Genomic DNA, 20,962 nt, shown 5'->3' with positions numbered 1-20,962 from the left:
GGTGTTTTCCTAATGATCCGATTCCACCCGATTACCTCTTAACAACAGCACGTTCTACTAAGCATTTAATAACGCTGAGTAATCTAAATAATAATAAATACCCATAAATAAAGTTCAGCCAGAAACAGAAACCACTATTATTCATGCAGAACAACTATACAAGGCAGCTACCCCAACACCACCCTCACTCTTTAATCCTAACCCATCACCATGATAAACCATCCACCCACCTAAACTATTGAAATCCAACACAATATGCAACCCCTCGTAATAATTAGTTACAAGAAGTATACCCTCCTCCATAAAAATACTCATTAATAAAACTCTGAGAAACACTATTCTCAGAAATAAACTTAGGTCCTCATACTTCCATGACAAATACTTTACCAACTGAGCTAGGTCTCTAGCTCCTGATTTTTTTATTTTATGTAAGTGAAATGACACACTTGATAAAATCTATCATCACTCCCTCAAATGCTGCTTTTGCATATTTATCCCTCTATCCCTGGTAACCCCTCGTTCCAGTCCATTTTATCAGTGTCTTTTGATTATTCAATATTGAGTTATTCAGTTCAAATCCTTGCAAAGCCCTTTCTCCCCGAATCTCAAGACTTAGTCCTCTAACTTCTAGTGGTTCCTTAAGACTCTTTGCACCATTGCTTGCAGATAACTGCATTTATTTTTTACCCCATCTGAATTTTGAAGACATTTCATTTAGATATTTGTTCACACCTGTTGTGCTTTGTTTGAAGTAAGTCCCTTCTTTTTTTTTTTTTTTTTTTTGGTTTTTCAAAATAAGGTTTCTCTGTGGCCTTGCTTGTCCTAGCTCAATGACATTTCTTTTGTGGATAAAGTCAATCTTGTTGGGAATTAAACACAGGCAATTTAGTATATTTTATGTAGATATTGCTTATTATGGTTTAATGAATTTCACCCAGGGAAATTGGGGCCTAATATTTAGGAAAAGTTGTAAATGCTTACAAGTACAGACCTACCAGCCAGGTGGAGGCAGCATACACCTTTAATTCCGGCTCTTGAAAGGCAGAAGCAGACAGATCTCTGATGAGTTTGAGACCACCTGGTCTACAGTGAGTTCCAGGATTGTCAGGATTGTGTGAAGAGACCCAGCTTAAACTGTGAGCGTGCGGCAGGTGTTTTGAAACAAGGACTGAACTCAGTGGAGGCGGGGACTGATTATATCTTACACCCCATCAGAGCCATGCCATCCTATGTCACAAGGCAGAAGACCCGGAAAACTTTCTCATGGGTTGGCAGGCCATTGCTGGATCGAAAACGGTACTATCAAATCTACAAGTAAGTGATGAAGCTCTTCAGTGGGACTGCAAAATGTCACTTTTTAGGCTAAACCGTTAAGCTTGTATTTAAACTGTTCTACTCGATAAAGACTGAGGTTTGAGGGACAATAGAAATGAATTTTTAAAAAAGTTTTGTGTGATTATAAAAATATCTGATGTGGCTGGTTAGTAAAATTTGAGGTGTACCATAATGTCTTCTACTTAAAGTGGATTCTTTGAAGCTTAAAAGATAAGAGATGTTGGTACTATGTCCCTCCCAACTTGTTTCTGCGTGCATGTGTAATGTGTGTGTGTGTGTGTGTGTGTGTGTGTGTGTGCGCGTGTGTGTGCGCGTGTGTGTGTGCGCGCGCGCGCATGCATATATACGGGGCAGGCCTGTATGCTCTTTGGATGCCTGAGATTAATGTTGAGTGCTTCTTCAGTTGCTCTGTGCTTTATTTATTGCAGTGTTTTTATTCTTTGGGAATTTCTTTGCTGCTGTGTGTTTTGAACATTCATCATCCTCCCTCCTCCCATCGCCACTCCCATCGCATCCCTTTCTACCCCAATTTGAGATTTCTTCTTTTCTTTTTCCTTTACCAAATGAGTTAAGATTAAGTTTGTGATGTCCCACTGGTCTTGGTCTGTCCTGTAGGGACCACATTATTATTAAAGTAAACGGACTCTCTCCCTCTCCCAGCAGCTGTCAGATGCCAATCGCTTTCTAGCTACTGATGGGTTTTTTGTTTTGTTTTGTTTTTGTTGTTGTTGCCCATCTCTCTCTCCTCTATGCCTGGCTGGAGCTTGTAAAGGTCTTGTGCGTCCTGTCAAAATCGCTGTGAGTTCGTACATGCAACTGCCCTCTATCTAAAAAATGCTTTATCCTTGATGTGTTGACAACCACCGTTGGCTCCTCATCCATGGAGATCCCAGAATCTTAGGAGGCCCTCAGTTTTATTATTGGTGCAGTTTTTGTTGTTGTTGTTGTTTCTTTTGTTTTTCTTGCCGAACCCAGAACTCACCAATTCCAGCTCATCTAGCTAGTGAGCTTGCCCTGCGGATTCCTCGTTCTGTTTCCCAAGTGCTGTACTTCAGGTGGTTCTACACTTACCTGGCTTTTTACATGAGTGCTGGGAAGCTGAACTCTAACCCTTGTGCTTGCTCATTCAGCAAGTGCTCCATCCACTGAGCCTTCTCCCCATTCCTTAGCAGTTTTGATATTATTGGGTAGCATTCCAGCCTCCCGAACCCTTTATTGTTCTTCGTCAATAGCATATAGGCATTTAAGGCATCTAAAGTAGTCATTTATGCTAAAACAATTCATTACCCGTTTTGTGTACTTTGACTGGATACATTGTTTTCCCAGTAAGATAATTGGAGAACTTAGAGAAGTCATTTAGAGGAATTTCCAGTTGAAGGATTTTTAAAACTTTATTTTTATTTTATGTGCATTGGTGTTTTTCCTGCCCACTGAGCCCTTAAGAATGTTTTTGAGCTTGGAAGAAAAAAAATATTAAAAAAGAAAAGAAAAAAAGATTGCTCCATGGTTATCGGCACTGGCTAATCTTTACAGAGGGAGGATTCAGGTTTGATTTTTCTCACTTAAAGTGTGGATCACAACTGTCCCAGGGGATCCAGTGCCCTCTTCTGGCCTCCATGAGCACTGCACAGGCAAGCATGCCTACACATAAAATAAAGAATTAAATCTCAAAAGAGGTACCTGAACAGGAAATGTCCTTTAAAAGAATGTTGTCTTTTGTGCCAAATCCTCAAAATCGACTCCCACTTTAACGATCATGTTTCTTTTTTGCTTTCTAGAGAAATATGCGTGAAAGATAATGACTGTTCCACTGAAATTCACATCAAGGTTGGACAGTTCGTGTTGATTAAAGGAAATTATAATGCAAAGCCCTATATTGCTAAACTGACTGAATTATTTGAAGATGGTGAGTTTGGGCCTGAAATGGAAGCCTTCCCTTACTGGGCACGATTGCAGAGTATGCAGGAGGGGAGGATGCTGAGTTCTCTGTTCACAGGCACTTACAGAGCACCGTGGACTGTGACATACACTCAGCAGCACAGGTGTGGGGAAATGAAATCAGCTCAAGAATTTAGCCTTTCCATTGTTTTTAGGAGTGAGAATGTCAAGTGCAGGATTAGGGGTGGGGAGTTTAAGAAGACAGGAGGAAAACTGGTGATTTGCACTGCAGGGTGTTATTCATTTTTTTACTCTTTCGCTCTCTTCTCCTTGGGGGCCCCCCACCCAGCTCCCAAATGCATACACACACAGAAATTACTCTCCTTTATGAATGCCTGCCTTAGCATTTTTCTAGCCAGCTTTTGTTTCTTTTTCTTCCTTCCTTTCTCTCTCTCTGTTTCTTTTTTTAATTAAATTTATTTAGCTTTATTTTATGTGAATTGGTGTGAAGGTATCAGATGCCGTAGAATTGGAGTATTTTAAGCTGCCTTGTGGGTGCAGGGAATTGAACCCAGGTCCTCTGGAAGAAGTGCCAGTGCTCTTATCTGCTGAGCCATCTCTCCAGCCTCATAGCCAGCTTTTCTTAAATTATCCCGTCTACCTTTTGCCTCTGGGCTTTTACCTTTCTCTATTCTATATACCTTTCTTCTTACTCATGGCTTGCTGGGTAGCTGGGTAGCTGACCCCTGATAGCCTCTCTCTTTTCTTGTTCCCTATCTTCTCCTAAGATTTCTCCTCCTATTTATTCTCCCTATCTGTCAGCCTCACCTCTCCTCCCCCTGCCTAACTATTGGCCTTTCAGCTCTTTATTACACCAATCAGGTGTTTTAGACAAGCAGAGAAACACAGCTTTACAGAGTTAAACAAATACAACATGAAAGAACACAACACATCTTTGCATCATTTAACATATATTCCACAGCATAAATGAATAACACATATTAAAATAATATTCCATAGCAGCTGGGTCCACATTTTCTGAGTTCAGACACGGGGAAGTTACTATGAGAGTTTACAAGTACGATTTCTTTACATATCTCTATCCCCAAACTGGCCTTGAACTCTATTGATCTTAAACTCAGAATGCTCCTGTCCTTGTCTCCCAAGTGCTGGAATTACAGATATGAACCACCATTCCTTTTAAGTCATTAATTTGTAAAATTTTCCCATTGGTAAATTAAGTGCCTATGATTATAATAACTTGTTTTTCTTCCCTTTGGAAATTCCTTTTTATACTGATGAATACTATTAAGAGTAGAACACTGCGGGGCTGGAGATATGGCTCATCGGTTAAGAGCATTGCCTGCTCTTCCAAAGGTCCTGAGTTCAATTCCCAGCAACCACATGGTGGCTCACAACCATCTGAAATGAGATCTGGTGCCCTCTTCTGGCCTGCAGGCAGACACAGACAGAATATTGTATACATAATAAATAAATAAATAAATATTTTTTTTTAGAAAAAGAGTAGAACACCGGAACTGGAAAGTTGGCTCGGCACTTAGAAGCACTCACTGTTTCAGAGGACCCAGGGCTAGTTTATAGGACCTACTGTCTTTAACTCCAGGTCCAGAGAAGCTAATGCCCCTTCCTGGCCTCCGTGTATACTGCACACAAGTAGAGCGCAGACATATATGCAAAACGAAACACACATAAAACAAAAATAAAGGGGCTGGAGAGATGGCTCAGAGGTTAAGAGCACTGACTGCTCTTCCAGAGGTCCTGAGTTCAATTCCCAGCAACCACATGGTGGCTCACAACCATCTGTAATGATATCTGGTGCCCTCTTCTGGCATGCGAGCATACATAGAAGGAATGTTGTATACATAATAAATAAATAAATCTTTAAAAAAAAACAAAAATAAAATATTTTTATAAAAAGTGGAGCACCATAAAGAACATATTTGGAGTCATTTTGCTGCTGATTGATCCTTTGATCATTGTCAAATTATATAAGGTTCTTGAAACTTGGTTTCTTGGCCTATAAAGGGGATAGGTATAGTACCTGCTTGTAGACTTATGGGAGGATTATATTTGTATTGTGTAGTCTTTGGCATGAGGCAATATTCAGTGGTGCATTGTTCATTAGTTCACCTTCCTATTTTAATCTCTACTTCCCACCTGATCCTCTAGGATCTCAATTTCCTTCCAAGAAATGTGCTCGAGTGCAGTGGTTTGTCCGATTCTCTGAGATCCCTATCTCTAAAAGGCATTTATTAGGCCGGAAGCCTGCTGCCCAGGAGATATTCTGGTATGACTATTCTGACTGTGATAACAATGTTTATGTGGAGACCATCATCGGCCCTGTTCAGGTAGGTGTTGTTCTAAACAGCTCTCGCTGCATGACCTCAGAAATATTACTGATTCTAGGGCTGGAGAGATGGCTCAGAGGTTAAGAGCGCTGACTGCTCTTCCAGAGGTCCTGAGTTCAATTCCCAGCAACCATATGATGGCTCACAACCATCTGTAATGAGATCTGGTGCCTTCTTCTGGCCTGCAAGTATACATGCAAGCAGAACACTGTATATATAATAAATAAATGAATCTTTAAAAAAAAAAGAAAGAAATATTACTGATTCTAATTTGAATTATTGTCTTGTCTTTTCTAGCTGTTTGCCCTATCCCACAGATACTGAGAGCATAGAGTGTGTGTTCTCGGCCTTCTAGAGGAAGTAACATTTGAGTTATGACCTGAAAGAAGAGCAGGAGTTAGAAAATGTGTCTTAGTGAAAAATCATATATAGCTATGATTATGACAGGCACAAAGCATTGTTAGGTTGGGTGTGTTTTGTAAAATGTGGACTTTGCTTTGAATAACTTTGAAAAAGTGCCCATTGCTAAAGGCAACCTTGTACAGTGGTATATTATTTGTGTTTTAATAAATGAAGCTGGCCTGAAGATCAGTGCAAAGCTGCTACACTAGTCAGCCATACAGGCCAGGCAGTGGTAGCACACATCTTTAATCCCAGCACTGGAGAGGAGTATAAAATGGGAGGAGACAGGCCTTGGGCTTAGTGGAGGCAGGATCGTTCATTTTTAGCCTGAAGTAGAGGCTGGCTGCTTTGCTCTTCTGATCTTCAGCTTGAACCCCAACATTTGTCTCTGAGCTTTTATTATTTGTGCTACCTCATGTATTAGAGAATTTTTGTTTTGAGGAACTAAGCTGTTGAAGTAGACAACATTTTGAAAACTGTGTGTGTGTGTGTGTGTGTGTGTGTGTGTGCAGGCTTCTTGTTTCTAGTGCTGCTTTTATAGTAGGATTAGACTCTCCTGTGTGAAGTCTGGCTTTGGGTGATTGGGGAACTGGTTTAGCAATTGGCCAGAGAGACTGGTCTCACCTGGCTACAGTAATTCATGTTATTGTTAATAAAGGTGGGAAAGGTGGATGTAGAAGCTGAAGCAGCAGAGCAGGTGGATTTGGAAGGTGTGCTCGTTAGCTTCTGCAACTTGATGAGAGTCTTTATGAAATACCTTTGACAAACTGGCCTGTAGGCAAGTCTATGGGGGCATTTTATTAATGATGGATGTGGGAGGGCCCAGTCCACAGTGTATGGTGCCCTCTCCTGGGTGGCATAAGAAAGCAAGGGCAGCAAGCCAGTAAAGAGCGTTGTTCCATGGCCTCTGCTTCAGTTCCTGTCTCCAGTTCCCTCAGTGATGGATGGTGAGCAGGGCTGTCGGCTGTAAAGTGGAATAATTAACCCTTTCCTCCTTGAGTTAGTTTTGGTCGGTGTGATTTATCGTAGCAACAGGAAATAACGAGAACAGAAGGGCAGGAGAGAAGGGGTACCTGGGAAGATCACACTATAAGCAGAACTCTTACTAGAGCCAAGTTCTGCTAGTGATGGTTGGCCATTTAGGGAATGCTGAGCGCTCTGGAAGTGAGCTTAGAAGACATTGAAAAACAGTTTGGGTCATCTTGCAGCTGTGTCGCTAACTGTTCAACATGTTGAGAAGTTTTAGGGAGTTTTAGGGAGGGGGGTGGAGAAGCCATGGCAGAGGATCATTCATTCTCTGGGTTCAATCACTAGCACTATACAAACCAGCTATGGAGGTCCATCTCTGTACTTCCAATACTTAGGGAGTAGAGTGAGGAGGATCAGAAGTTACAGGAGACCCTGTGCAAATAAAGTAAAGCCGATGGAGGGGGGCGACAAGATTAATTTGCTGGGTGTGTTGACACATATCTTTAATCCCAGCACACAGGAGATGCCATGGAACTCTGAGTTTGAGGCCAATCTGATCTATATAGGAGGATAGTTGGGACTACACAAAGAGACGCCGTTTAAAAGACAAAATAAGAGGGGGTGATTTCCATTTCACTGACTCCCTCCTCAAATTATTCATGACTTTGTAAATGCTCAGTTTCTCAGTTAATGTCTTTCTCTTTAGATATAAAAGATTGCGTTTCATATAAAGATGTGAGCTTAAGTAGTTTCATTGCAGTCGTGGTGTTTTTTCTTGGCTGTATAGTCTTCATCGTTTCTCGTTTATTGCACTTCCAAAATTTAGGTCGTGGCTTTAGCCCCAGATGAAGTGTTCCCTATGGATCAGAAAAGTGAGGAGACACTGTTTGTGAAACTATCCTGGAATACAAAGAATTTTGAGCCACTGCCACCAGAAGTACTTTCAGCTTTGAAGACGCTAGAGGATAGCCCTGAGTGCCAAAAGCCTAAGTCACGTCACTCTACCTCCAGATCTTGCCAGACACCTGCTCCTCCCGTGTCCCCCAATGCAAAGAAACTGCTCGAACTTGATGGTAAGTATGGTTGTAAAGTAGTTTTCAGTGTGCTGTGATCCTTTGTGATACACCAGTTCTTCCTTCCCCAACGCCTGCTGTACAGTGATGTCCTTGCTGTCTATGGTTGGCTTTTCTGGGATATCATATCATTGGAATCACAGTCTGGCCTTTTTGTCTGGCTCTCTTTTCTTGCTTTCATTCATTTGGGAGTCATTCCTGTTATTATCCTATTGGTGATTTGATCCTTTATATGCAGTGCTCTATTGTATCAATAGCTACAGTTTATTAATTCCCAGTAGGTGACATCTGGGTGTTTCTAGTTGTTCATGATTGTGAATAAAGCCACATAGACATTAGATGGCTCTTGAAACCCTGTCTGTATCTGTCTCTCATAAGTATGACTGAAGTTGTCTCATCTGTGCTTTAAGACTGTAGGCATTCCTGCCTGCTATCTCCTGAGTTAGAAGAGCAGCGTGTCCATGGATAAGTACCAAGGTTAAGTCTCATTCACCTTTTGTTTCTTGCTAGGACCTAATATAATCCTTGCCTTTTTAATAGTTCAGCTGTATCTATGAAGGGCTGTGATCCCCGGTTCCCATAGTCTTGGCAAGAGTAGAACAGATCTACATGTAATGATTTCTCCTCTATCTTGCCAGATATAATCTGGGTTTAGGGGGAAAAAAAAAACAGGAAAAATTTGGGTCTGGTGTCACTCGGTATTGTACTATAAATTTCTTCAAATGCCATTGCACTGGAAGTGTTTACCCTGCAGTGTTGCCTTGGGGAAGCTAACTGAGAACTCAGGTTCTAAATCCTGCAGATGGAGCTCGGCGGTGGAGCACATGCTTAGCAAGGGTCTGGGTTCAGTCCTCGGGACTGAAATAGGAAAACAAAAGTCATGTCTGTTTCTAAATAGGAAAGTCATGAAGTTTAGGAAAAAAGAGGCCACCTGGCCTAGAGGAAGACAATATGGACTAATTCAAAGTATGAGTACCTTCTTCTGTGTAACTTCAGTTACAGTATGAGATCGGGGGTTCAAGTCTAACATCCCACATTGTCTCTTTAGGCTTAGGTTTTCCCAGGAAGCCTAACATGAGGTTATCACAGAAGATCTCTTGTGACTCCTTGGAGCCTCAAAAAAATTCTAAACGAAAAACAGCCTCCTCTGAGACAGCCTCACCACCTAAAAGGTCTCAGCCTGGTGAAATCAAGACCTCCTCAGCTTTGAAAACTCTAAGAAAAAATGGACAGGCTCCTTCCATTTGTGCCAAACAGAGCATGACTCTGAGAGCCCAAGGCCCAGCTGAGGTGACTGCCAAGATTAATGTGGAGGGGGCCCTTTTCCCTGTCAGGGGCAGGGTGAGGTCTTCCGTGGTGCCCACCGTGATTCTGACACCAGAGCACATTAGGAGGTAAGCAGGGGTATTGCCCCCTCGCACAGACCAGCTTGAGATACTTCCTGTGATGAGAATTGGGTGTCGTGGAGGGAAACTGTCGAGCTGTGGCTGTCTGACCAGACCGAGAGTCTGAGAATCTTTTTCAAATAGAGATTTCTGAGCCTGGATTTAGTAAATTAGGCTCCACGTCTTGGGCCCAGGTATCTGTATCGTGCAATGCTCTTTGAAGTTGGCCTTGGCTTTTTTTTTTTATGCCTGTAATCTGGAGGCTAAGGCAGGATTGCTATGTATTGAGTTCAAGGCTAGGCTAATCTACATAGTAACACTATCTCCAAAAAGACATTTTTTTTCTCTTCAGATGTCACTTGGGAATATCGATATTTATGTCTGAAACTATACTGCTTCACAGTCTGGATTTCATTTGTTGGCTGTGGCTCTTTGCCACAATGTAGTGATCATTTTTATCCAATTGGATGGTTTTTCATTTTTATGAAGCTAGAATCTACTCTTAAATGTAGTAAAAGAAGACAATAAATGTAGGACAAGCTTTAGTTTGGTCATTGATCATTTGTATAGCTAATGAAGTGTACAGTAAAAGTGACAGACTAGAAATAACTTGATTTTCAATATTTCTTAAATAGAAATTCCCAACACCTGGCCCATAATAGGTTGCTCAATAAATACTAAGTATTTTTATCCATTTTGATCCACAGTAACAGAGCAGTAAAGTCTGATTTAAATGATGTGTTAAATAAAACTTGAATTTTCTTTGATGAGCTTTTGAGCCAAGTTTGATTAACTCCAAGGTTGCTATAGAAAGAATAGGAGCCAGTAAGACTTGACTATCTCCGGTACCTACTGTGGACCCTTGGTGTCTCTAACGCTTTCCTCTAATCCAGGTGTGATACCTTACAGGGAGACAAAAGGACAAGAAGCTCACAGCCGTAGTTCCCATCGTGTTCATAGAAGGAGTTCACTTGTGACTTTGAGTCGGATTAAGAAGCAGCTTTGGTAAGACTGCTCATTGACAAGCAGAAGAACCTTGCTCTTACCTGTGATAGCATCTGTCCCTTCATGTCCCTTGTGTGTGAGTGGCCAGTCAGTGCATTGATACTTTTTCACCTAGCATTTTGTACAAGTGTCATAGTTTGAAAGGGACAAGAAATGCTGGCCAGGGCTTGTGGTTCCTTGGCTTCCATCACTCTTGTTTCCTGCAAGTCTGGGAGCGTGGGATGCCTAAAAGCATTAACTTTGTTTGATAGATCTTAGTTTGAATTTGGGCTTCTGAAACTGAAATTTGAGAAGATGAACATTTCCAATCCTTACCCCCTCATGAACAAAACAGGGAAGATACACAAGTCTTAAAGTTGTTGAGGGATTCAGTGGATATGTAATGCCTTTGGCAGAATATCTCAAGCAAGTATCTAAGAAGTGAAACAAATTCCATATTGCCTGGTGTTGGAAGAGATGTAATGCTTCCCGTGCACACTTTTATCCAGTTGTTAAGACATCAAATAATAAAAAATAATCAGTCTCCACCCCTCAGGCTTCTAGATAAAAGTGACCACGAAGAGGAAGATTTCATATCCTCAGCAGAGGTGTCAGACTGCACTAGTGAGGAGGAGGAAGAGGAAGAGGAGGAGGAGGAGGACTCTGTTCCCTCCCTTCGGAGGCAAAATCCCCAGGGGCAGTCCAGGAACCGGAGAATGGCCTCAAAGCCATCACTGCAGATCCCCTCCAAGACACCAAAGAAAACAGTAAGGCTTTTTTGGGTTTGTTTACCAGTGACGTGTCCCTCCTATATGGTATAGAATGATAGTTCTAAGATCTCACAGTAACAGCTGGATTCTTAGCATAGGGCTAGGATTGTTAAAGTAGTGCGTTCCCTAGATGAACAGGCTTACGTGAAGTTGATTGAAAATTAATCTACTTGAAGGTTCCCTAGATGAACAGGCTTACGTGAACTTGATTGAAAATTAATCTACTTGAAGATGACTTTTTCCCTTGTGTTATTTTGTGATTGTGTGTTACTATAAAGCCTAGGCTGGCCCAGACTGCTCAAGGGTTCAAGTTCCTTTTTTTTTAAAGATGTATTTATTATGTGTAGGTTTTTTTGTCTGCATGTACACCTGCAGGCCAGAAGAGGGCACCAGATCTCATTACAGATGTGTTGCTGGGTATTGAACGCAGGACCTCTGGAAGAGCAGTCAGCGCTCTTAACCTCTGAGCCCTCTCTCCAGCACTCAAGTTCCTTTTAAGGGCCAGAGTCAAAAGGCCAAGAGCACAGCCTCCTAAGGGAAGCACAAACACTGCTGAGTCGTGGTGTTTGCATTTCCCTTGGCACTCGGGGAATTGGATTCCAGGCTGCACTAATACAGCAGAGATCAGGGATACTGCTTATATGTGGTAATCAATGTGCAACAGGAAAACGGAAGGAAATTCCTGTGCAACTGTAACAGCATTACGATGTTGGGGTCATCTCGTGCAGAGAGATGGGTTAGAGAAACAGTAGTGTTAAACATAGTAGAACTCTTCAGCATACAGTTGGGAAATGCTTGCTTAGAAACTGTTCTCCATTTTTCCAGATCAAGATGGAGCTGAGGCTGAAGTCTTAAGAGCAGGCTCTAAGGAAGGGAGTCTAGTAGATTCCATTTGAACTAAAGGTGTATTTACTTGGATTACTCAAATACAGGTGTAAAAAGCTCGCTGTTCAGATTGTTCACATCCGCTGGGTCTCACCAGAAAAAAGAGAAACGTGTGGTCCCTTGGACATAATGAGTTTGCCAGTCTTGTGCTTACCTTCCTGCAGGTCCTTTGTTTGCTCCCCAGTTGGTCAGTTTGCACATTTTGGCCAAGGAAAAGGTGGAGAGAAGTGAGAGAAAGCATAGGTCTGATTCGTAGATTAACCATCACGAAAAAGTGAGCCTGTGCGGCTGGAGCGAGGGCTCAGCAGCTAAGAGCACTTCTTCTAGAGGACCCGAGTTTGATTCCCAGCACTCCTAAGGCTGCCTATAGTTCCATTGTTAGCAAACCCCGTGGAAGAATGGGCCTGTGAGGGGGAGTAGTGACCCTGTTTTTAGAATAAATTTGGGTGTTGTTGTTTTCTTGATGTTTCCAAGTACGAGGTTATTGGCTGAGGAATTCCTGAGTCAAAACTTGACCGTATTTTCAAATAAACAAGATCTCAGGAATCACATACAACCTATGCCTCTTTTTTTTTTTTTTAATAATTTTTTAGAAATATTTATTTATTTATTATGTATACAATATTCTGTCTGTGTGTATGTCTGCGGGCCAGAAGAGGGCACCAGATCTCACTACAGATGGTTGTGAGCCACCATGTGGTTGCTGGGAATTGAACTCAGGACCTTTGGAAGAGCAGGCAATACTCTTAACTGCTGAGCCATCTCTCCAGCCCCTGCCTCCTCTTCTTGAGCAGAGTAACTTGAGTTTCCTAATAATATTCTAGCTTTGACATAATTAATGAAAGGCCAGAGATGTAGTTCAGTGCAGAGTACCCATGTAGTATGTATGGAGCCCTGGGGGTTTTGTTTGTTTTAGAAACAGCGTCTGACTGTGTAGCTTTGGCCTGTGTCTGCCTCCCAGTTCCTGGGACTGGCAGGCACCACCATGCCTGGCTGAATAATCTTTTTTTTTTTTTTTAATTCCTTTCTCAAAATAACTGTTCTCAAATTCCGATTCCATATAAGTATTAGAAAAAAAGATCATGTTTGGACTATAAACAAAATGTTTGATGTGAGGGGTGGGAATGAGGAATAAATCATTTTTATTTCTTTCATGTAGGAGGTCCAGATCAATTTTCTGTGTCCCGGATGGTGTGTGTGTGTGGTTTTGCTTTATTACAGTTTATGCTCTCATTGACTACAGCCTAGTCGTAGAACACCTCACCACGCCACTCCTCAGATTCGCCATAGAAACCTCGCTATCCAGGAGCCAACTAGCACGCTGGAGGAAGCCCGGCTGAGGTAATAGAACCTGGATAGATCAGAGTGCTGGGGAGGTGGAGTTGGCTGTGCTGGTGTTGCAGTCATCTGTGCGTACGGTTGGAAGACAGTAAACAAGTCCTTACAGAACAACTAATGGCCAGGGAGATGCAGATGGGAGGAAATGTCTCCCAGGCTTGTGCCGTCCTCTTGGTGTTTCTGAGGGTGGTGTCTCTTAGTTACAGGACCCTAAAGTAGGAGTTCTCTTAAATTGCAGGACGAGAGCAAGAGTTTTTGAAACTCATAGGTTTTGGTCTACCCCGTGGTTTTGGTGGATAAAAGGGAGGGTAGGTGAGGCACTGTGGAGAGGTGAAAAGTAAGGGATTTCTTTCTTTCTTTTTTCATTCCTGGACAGAAATAATAGTGTCTTTTCCATGTAGGCTGCATGTTTCTGCTGTGCCTGACTCTCTTCCCTGTCGGGAGCAGGAATTCCAAGACATCTACAACTTTGTGGAAAGCAAAGTTCTTGATGGGACTGGAGGGTGAGTAATGCTGGGTAGACAGGTAGTCTGAGGAAGAGCTGCTCACACAGGGTCAGCAGGGAAAGCAGAACCACTGCTAAGCCTAGAAGAGTGGCATCCTGACTTTCAGAACTGCAGAAACTGAACGTGGTGGTGGCAGGGCAGAGGCGAGAGGATCGGGAGTTCAAGGTTATCTTTTGCTACAAAGTGAGTTTGAGGCAAGCTTGACCTACATGGGGTTTTGTCTCAATTTAAAAAGGAGGGGTGACCTTTGAGTAATCAGTTTGCATGCATATAGCTTTGACTGTAGAGTGAGTGTCTAAAGAGGTCCAACTCTGACGAGTCTCCTAGGGTAGTCTTCACTGTTCCTACTTCCCTATCTCAAGGGGCTTGCTTGCTCTTTCTTAGTGTGATGTGGACGGCACAGACCCAGGCTATGAGTATTGTTTTCTTGCTGTAGGTGTATGTACATTTCTGGGGTTCCTGGGACAGGGAAGACGGCCACTGTACACGAGGTCATGCGCTGTCTGCAGCAAGCAGCCCAAACAAATGATGTTCCTCCCTTTGAATACGTTGAGGTCAATGGCATGAAGCTGACAGAACCCCACCAAGTCTATGTGCAGATCTTACAGGTAGGCAAAGTTGTTGAGGGGTTTGGGAAACAGTTCTTTAGAAGCACGTGGGAAAGGAAAGGCTTACTTAATTTGATTTGCATTTTACATATTTATGCAGAGGTGGCAAGAGTGAGGTAGGCAGAATTTTTAGACTCCAAAACCATGGCCAGGCCTGGAGAGATGGCTCAGAGGTTAAGAGCTCTAGCTGCTCTTCCAGAGGTCCTGAGTTCAATTCCCAGTAACTACAGTGTCTCACAACCATCTGTAATGAGATCGGGTGCCCTCTCTGCCTTGAAGGCATACATGCAGGCAGAACACTACACACAATAAATAAATCTTAAAACGAAGAAAAAACCATGGCACAGGAGCTAAATGTTGACTGATTACATGCCGGCGTGCAGCAAACTAGCTCACAATGGTGGAGGATGTCCTGGAATAGGGTGTAAACACTCTTTCATTAGCTGTTGCCCTGGGACCGGTGATATCCCTCTTGGGGAAGGGACTAGAGTAAGAGACAGTAAGGAGATGAGCTTCTTTTACAGACTACAGCAACTGCTTTTCCTCATGCAGAAGCTGACAGGCCAGAAGGCAACTGCTAACCATGCGGCAGAGCTGCTGGCGAAGCGATTCTGCAACCAAGGGTCCCCACAGGAAACCACCGTGCTGCTTGTGGATGAGGTAAGGTGCCTGTGGGCGCATGGGAGCAGGAATAGTATAGGCAGCACATCGCTAACTCAGTGGGCAAGCTGTCACTTAGGTGCCCAACCAGTCTCACCGACACTGTATATGTCCTTGGGCAGCTCGACCTTCTTTGGACTCAGAAACAAGATGTCATGTATAATCTCTTTGATTGGCCTACTCACAAAGGAGCCCGACTGGTTGTCCTGGCCATTGCCAACACCATGGACCTGCCAGAAAGGATCATGATGAACCGCGTATCCAGCAGATTGGTAAGTCAAGGGCGTTGTGTAAAAATGGAAATTTAGAAGGCCAACAATTATGATTTCTGCCATAATTGTAATTTTTATGTTGGAATTAAAAATCATTGCCTTTTCTTTTTTACACATACCATACCCTATGACTTGGCACTCTGGTCCCTGTGCAATTTTAAATCACACAAAGTCTTAGAAGTTTAATTAGTTTTAAAAATATTTAAGCATGTATCACCTGCCACCTCTTAGGTGCTTACAGTGAAGCAGAGAACTAGGCAGACTTGTTGGCCTTCATGGACCTTATAGTTTGGCAGGAAACGCCGACATCAAACCATTTGAGAACATGGTAAGGAGGGCGGGAGCTATGCGGGTCGGTAGCGCACCTCTCTCTCCTCAGATGACTCTAGGAGAATAAAGGTTCTAAGATAAAAGAGTGAGAGCTGCTGTCCCACAGGACACCCCAGTCATGGCCAGTACTGGCAGAACTGAAAGGGAAAATGGAAAGAAACGTGTCGTTATGTTGGACTTGATAATCAGGCTGGGGGCCTGAGTGTGGCTTTTTTGTTTTGTTTTGTTTTTTGTCCCTACCTGGACGCGGTGAAACCTGTTCGTCTCTCATCTCGGCTCTCCAGGGTCTCACCAGGATGTCCTTCCAGCCCTATTCTCACAGCCAACTGAAACAGATTGTAGTGTCCCGACTCAAGCATTTAAAGGCCTTTGAGGATGATGCCATCCAGTTGGTAGCCAGAAAGGTAAGTCACCATCCTTGCTACACCTCCACGCCCATCCACAAGTCCTTCTGAGCACCTGTTGTCTATGCCCCGTGCTGTGTATGCTGAATGAAGAGAGCTTAGCAACTGGTCAGAGTTGGACCTGTTTATATGGGACCGTCATTCTACAGACAAGGCTGTATACAATAGTCAGTCCTCAGAAGGGACCCAGGCTCCCAGTGGAGCTGCTTTGAGTGTTTCCTTTCATTGCCTTAGTCCAGGCTCTTCAATTGGTACTGTTTGTCACCAGGGCGCTGTTTCACAGGGTGTGGGTGTTGATAGGACAGGAGGTAATGAGGAAATGTTTGGACTGCACTGCTCATGTCTAACTAGGAGTGGCTTTGGTCTCTTCAGAACATTACATACAATAGCATGTAATCCCACCGTACAGGGATGACTGCCGTGTTTGCCTTTTGAGACAGGGTCTCACTGTAACTCTGGCTGGCTTAGTATGTTATATAGATTAGGCTGGTCTCAAACTCAAGAGATCTGCCTGCCTGCTAGGATTGAAAGCATGCACCATGCTAAGATGACTACTTTTGATGTCTTAGTGTAGTGTATTAAGTATATATGTAAGTATACATATATACTTAGTCGTTTTCTTGGTTTATGTGCCACAATTTTGGAGGAATGGATCATTTTAGAGATAATTTGGTGAGGTCCAAGACAGATGAATTCCAGGTTGCTGACGAATACTGGGAATATAAGAGCTGGGAAAGAGGTCTTTGTAGGCTGCAGTAGCTCTGAGGTATAGCAGTTTATCCCTGTAAGCACTTTCGAAGGTGAGGCAGGAGGATTGCAAGGTCTGGGATAGCCTGTCAAAACTTAACAAGCAGATAACATTCTTTTTTTTTCCCTTGGGGGGAGGTGTTTTGGTTTTTCGAGCTTCTCTGTGTGGTTTTGGGGGCTATCCTGGAACTCACTGTGTAGATCAGGCTGGCGTCAAACTCATGGAGATCCGCCTGCCTCTTGGGTATTTTTCTGAGCCGGCATGGGAGAGAGTGAGTCGGGCCTGGAAACTCCATTTCTCAGGACATGAGAAGGAACGACAGCAGCGTAGCTCTTGGCATCGTGCAGAGCTTGGTTCATTTGTCTCAGCAAAGGGCTTCCCCACATTGGATTTCTTCCTTTTCTCCTCCATCTTAATTTTAATCTTTTAGATAATTGATTGGTCAGTTCTCCTAAATTCACTACATGCTCTGGGAGGTCTTGCCTCCCAGTATGTTCTCTTTCTGGCCTTAATATAAGCTGCTCTTGGGGCACACAGAATGAGAACCCGGTGTAAACCGCCTTTGGGTGGGTTACTTAGTCTAGGGGTTGTAACCCACCCTGCAGTCAGTTATTCCAGGGTCACGGAGAGGTACTATCTGGAAGATAATGGGCTAAGAGAGAAGAAGAAGGCTAAGCGGGGTTCTTGTCAAAGCCTTCGTTTATTAGAGATGGGGTACAGCTTATATCGGGTAAGGAGTTTGGCTTGGGATGGGGGCGGGGGCATGGAATCTTGCCGCGTGGTCCACGGTCACGGAGGCCAGGAAGTCACAACTAGGAGATGACACACCTAGTTCTCTAGATAGTTTGGAATGTGGGGCAGGTTCCGCTAAGAGATAGCTCTCCATTAACAGCCAATTTGGGTGTGTGGTAGGCTCTGTCAATAGAACGGTTTCTTAACACAATTGAGGGTGTTGGGTTCTCTGCACAAGGCCATTCTCAGCACCGCCTGCCTTTTTATCTCCATATATCTGGTGGTTATTCACCTGGGTTGAGGTGGCTGTTGAAATAAGGAGCTGCGGGCTGCGTCCCTGGCACCCGGCCGCCCCCATGGCTAGCTTTACCCGAAATAATTACACAGAAACTGTATTCTTTTAAACACTGCTTGGCCCATTTCTATCTAGCCTCTTCTAGGCTAGCTCTCGCACTGGACTAGCCCATTTCTAATAATCTGCTGTAGCCCACCAGCTGGCTTACCAGGAATGATCTTAACCTGCGTCTGTCTGGAGTGTGAGAATCATGGCGACTCCCTGACTCAGTTTCTTTCTCCCAGCCTTCTGTTCTGTTTACTCCACCCACCTAAGGGTGGGCCTATCAAATAGGCCTAGCAGTTTCTTTATTGCTTAACCAATGAAATCAACAGATTGATATATGACACTCCCACATCAGGTGGCAAGTGGACATTAGAAATAAAACGTGGCGGCGCATGCCTTTAATCCCGGAGGCAGAGGCAGGCGGATCTCTGTGAGTTCAAGGCCAGCCTGGACTACAAGAGCTAGTTCCAGGACAGGAACCAAAAGCTACAGAGAAACCCTGTCTCGAAAATCAAAAAAAAAAAAAAGAAAGAAAGAAATAAAACGTTTTCCTCTTGTAGGTAGCAGCCCTCTCCGGAGATGCACGGCGCTGCTTGGACATCTGCAGGCGTGCCACCGAGATCTGCGAGCTTTCCCGTCAGCCTGGTGACTCTCCGGGCCTGGTGACTGTGGCCCATTTAATGGAGGCTATAGATGAAATGTTCTCCTCACCCTATATCACTGCCATCAAGTAAGACGCTTTGCTGCCCACACCTCTGGAAGGATCTGAGGAGAGATCGCAGCGTTGGGGCTTTGGAAATGTGCTTCTGTTTTAGACTGAACTCAATCTACACCTTGGGTAGAGAAAGTCCATAGGGGCAATCAGGGAGGCAAAACCAAAATCCTTGGGTAACAGATGAATGCTTATTAACATTGCAACAAGTTTAAGACTAGCCCAGGTTGCATAGTGAGTTCCAGTCTGAGCTATACGATGACTCTGTCTCAAAAAAAGAAAGGAGCACATTTGGTAGATAGACGAGTCGGCGGTTAAAAGCACCCAAGACTCAAATTTAGTTCCCAGTATCCACGTGGCAGCTCACAACTGCCTGTGACTACAGTTCTCAGATCTGACACTCTTTTTTGCTCTCTGCAGTTCACACGCGCACTCACACACACAACTTTTTTAATGTTACATGAACAGTTTGGGTAGTTGTGGCATGTGACTTCAATCTGACACAGGCTAAGCAGGCAGTTCTTGGAGTTTGCGGCCAACCTGGTCTACATAGTGAGTTCCAGGACAGCCAGGGATACACAGAGAAATTCTATCTATAAAATCAAAAAGAAGGAAAGTTACATGAGCCGAAAGTCACTGTTTCTAACTGAGGCATACCCACTCGTGAAATTTGGAGATGGGCTCTTTTGGTTATTTATTTATTTGAGGTGCAGGTATAATTCCAGAAGTAGGAAATGTTTCCTTGTGTGTTTTTCTCCTCCATGAGGCCAGGGGTGCAGGCAGCCTCTTAGTATTCAAATCTCTTGGTTTCCTTTAAGAAACTGTTCCCTCCTGGAGCAGGGCTTCCTGAGAGCCATTATTGCAGAATTCCGTCGATCTGGACTAGAAGAAGCGACATTTCAACAGGTATTGGCTGAGTGCTGTTTTCTTGATCCTTCTAGATATGGGTCCAGGCTTCTTAATATAAGGGTTACAGCTCTGATGGGGAAAGTATCCTGGCATTTGGGTGCCAAGGAACACCACAAAGTCACACTGTATAACAAACCCACACAAGAGATTCCTTGGTATGGGAAGCCCCAAGGGGGTGATTGCTTCTGCTGGGATGAGAAGCAACAGAGAACTGGGCAGAACATAAGGGTAGATAGGGTTTCTTGGTGAGGGGGAGCTTTCCAGGGGAGCCTGGGATTGGAGAGGTTATGTGATCTGAATCTCTTTCCACCCCCATATGGCAGGGCCTTGCCATTCTCTAGCCTCCTGGTAGGGCCATTAAGGAAATCTGGGGGCTGGGCTTAGCCAGTGGAGATGGGGTGAGGTGGCCACTCAACCAATCTCAAGGGGTCAGGTTGGACTGGCAGAATAGTCTAGAACCTGGTGCCCAGAGGTATCCAGGAGCAGCAGGGCTGACAAGGAGTCTGTGAGTATGTCAGGGAAAGCCCTCAATAGCTAACACTTAGAATATGTGGGGCTGAGGATATACTTCAAAGTAGATAGTGGCCTTGAATGAACAAATTGGAGATCCATTCTCCAGTACAGTTCTAAGCCAGGCATGGTGGTGTATGCCTGTTATCCCAGGACTTTGAAGTAGAGCCAGGAGGTTCATCAATTCATTCATCCTTGGCTACATATTCAGTTTGAGACCAGTCTGAAGTAGGAGTATCAGCCACAGTCTTGTGGTGATAACATAGATTTATAGAAATAGGTCAATTTACAATATAAGAGCTAGCTAGGAATACGCTTAAGCCATTGGCTAAACATTGTTGCAATTAATGTTAATATAGTTTGTGTGATTATTTGGGTCTGGGCAGCTAAACAAAAGCACAGTCTCCATTTAAAACCAAGTGATTGATTGTTTGGAGACTGGTCTTATACAGCCTTGCTTGTCCTGGAACTCTGCCGCCCAAGGACTTGGACTAGGGATTAGAGAGCATCACCCACCCTGCCCAAGCACCCAGTTTTTGGAAAAGATGAATGATTGGATACAAACCCAGGATTATTGTTCCTCCTGACCTTGGCTTTACTCTTGCTGTCTAGATCTACAGTCAGCATGTGGCTCTGTGCAGGATAGAGGGGCTGCCTTACCCGACCATGTCAGAGACCATGGCTGTGTGTTCACGTCTGGGGTCTTGCCGCCTCCTCCTGGTGGAGTCCAGCAGGAGTGACCTTCTCCTTCGAGTGAGGCTCAACGTGAGCCAAGACGATGTGCTGTATGCTCTGAAAGAAGCATGAAGGGCTTCAAGGACTTCTGCTATTTCCCAAAGAGCC

General features: G+C 43.8%; 1 protein-coding gene across 1 annotated transcript in view; it reads left to right on the top strand.

Moving 5' to 3' along the window:
* LOC121448055 (origin recognition complex subunit 1-like) overlaps positions 1-20,962 on the top strand; it is a 26,623-nt gene extending 5,661 nt beyond the window's left edge. The window contains exons 3-18 of the mRNA XM_041651669.1: positions 1,216-1,314; positions 3,114-3,241; positions 5,404-5,582; positions 7,780-8,026; positions 9,075-9,420; positions 10,321-10,416; positions 10,952-11,162; positions 13,294-13,391; positions 13,790-13,891; positions 14,331-14,502; positions 15,055-15,162; positions 15,285-15,434; positions 16,049-16,168; positions 18,549-18,718; positions 19,519-19,606; positions 20,732-20,962. Coding sequence (XP_041507603.1) covers positions 1,220-1,314; positions 3,114-3,241; positions 5,404-5,582; positions 7,780-8,026; positions 9,075-9,420; positions 10,321-10,416; positions 10,952-11,162; positions 13,294-13,391; positions 13,790-13,891; positions 14,331-14,502; positions 15,055-15,162; positions 15,285-15,434; positions 16,049-16,168; positions 18,549-18,718; positions 19,519-19,606; positions 20,732-20,926 — 2,505 coding nt within the window. The 5' untranslated portion in view covers positions 1,216-1,219 and the 3' untranslated portion in view covers positions 20,927-20,962. The remainder of the gene's footprint in view (positions 1-1,215; positions 1,315-3,113; positions 3,242-5,403; positions 5,583-7,779; positions 8,027-9,074; positions 9,421-10,320; positions 10,417-10,951; positions 11,163-13,293; positions 13,392-13,789; positions 13,892-14,330; positions 14,503-15,054; positions 15,163-15,284; positions 15,435-16,048; positions 16,169-18,548; positions 18,719-19,518; positions 19,607-20,731) is intronic.

The sequence above is a fragment of the Microtus oregoni genome, unplaced genomic scaffold (assembly GCF_018167655.1).
Source record: "Microtus oregoni isolate MIOR12 unplaced genomic scaffold, Mior012 000005F_ref0000423, whole genome shotgun sequence".
Classification (NCBI taxonomy): domain Eukaryota; kingdom Metazoa; phylum Chordata; class Mammalia; order Rodentia; family Cricetidae; genus Microtus; species Microtus oregoni.
Note: the sequence above shows the minus strand (reverse complement) of the source record. Positions and strands in the feature narration are given on the sequence as shown.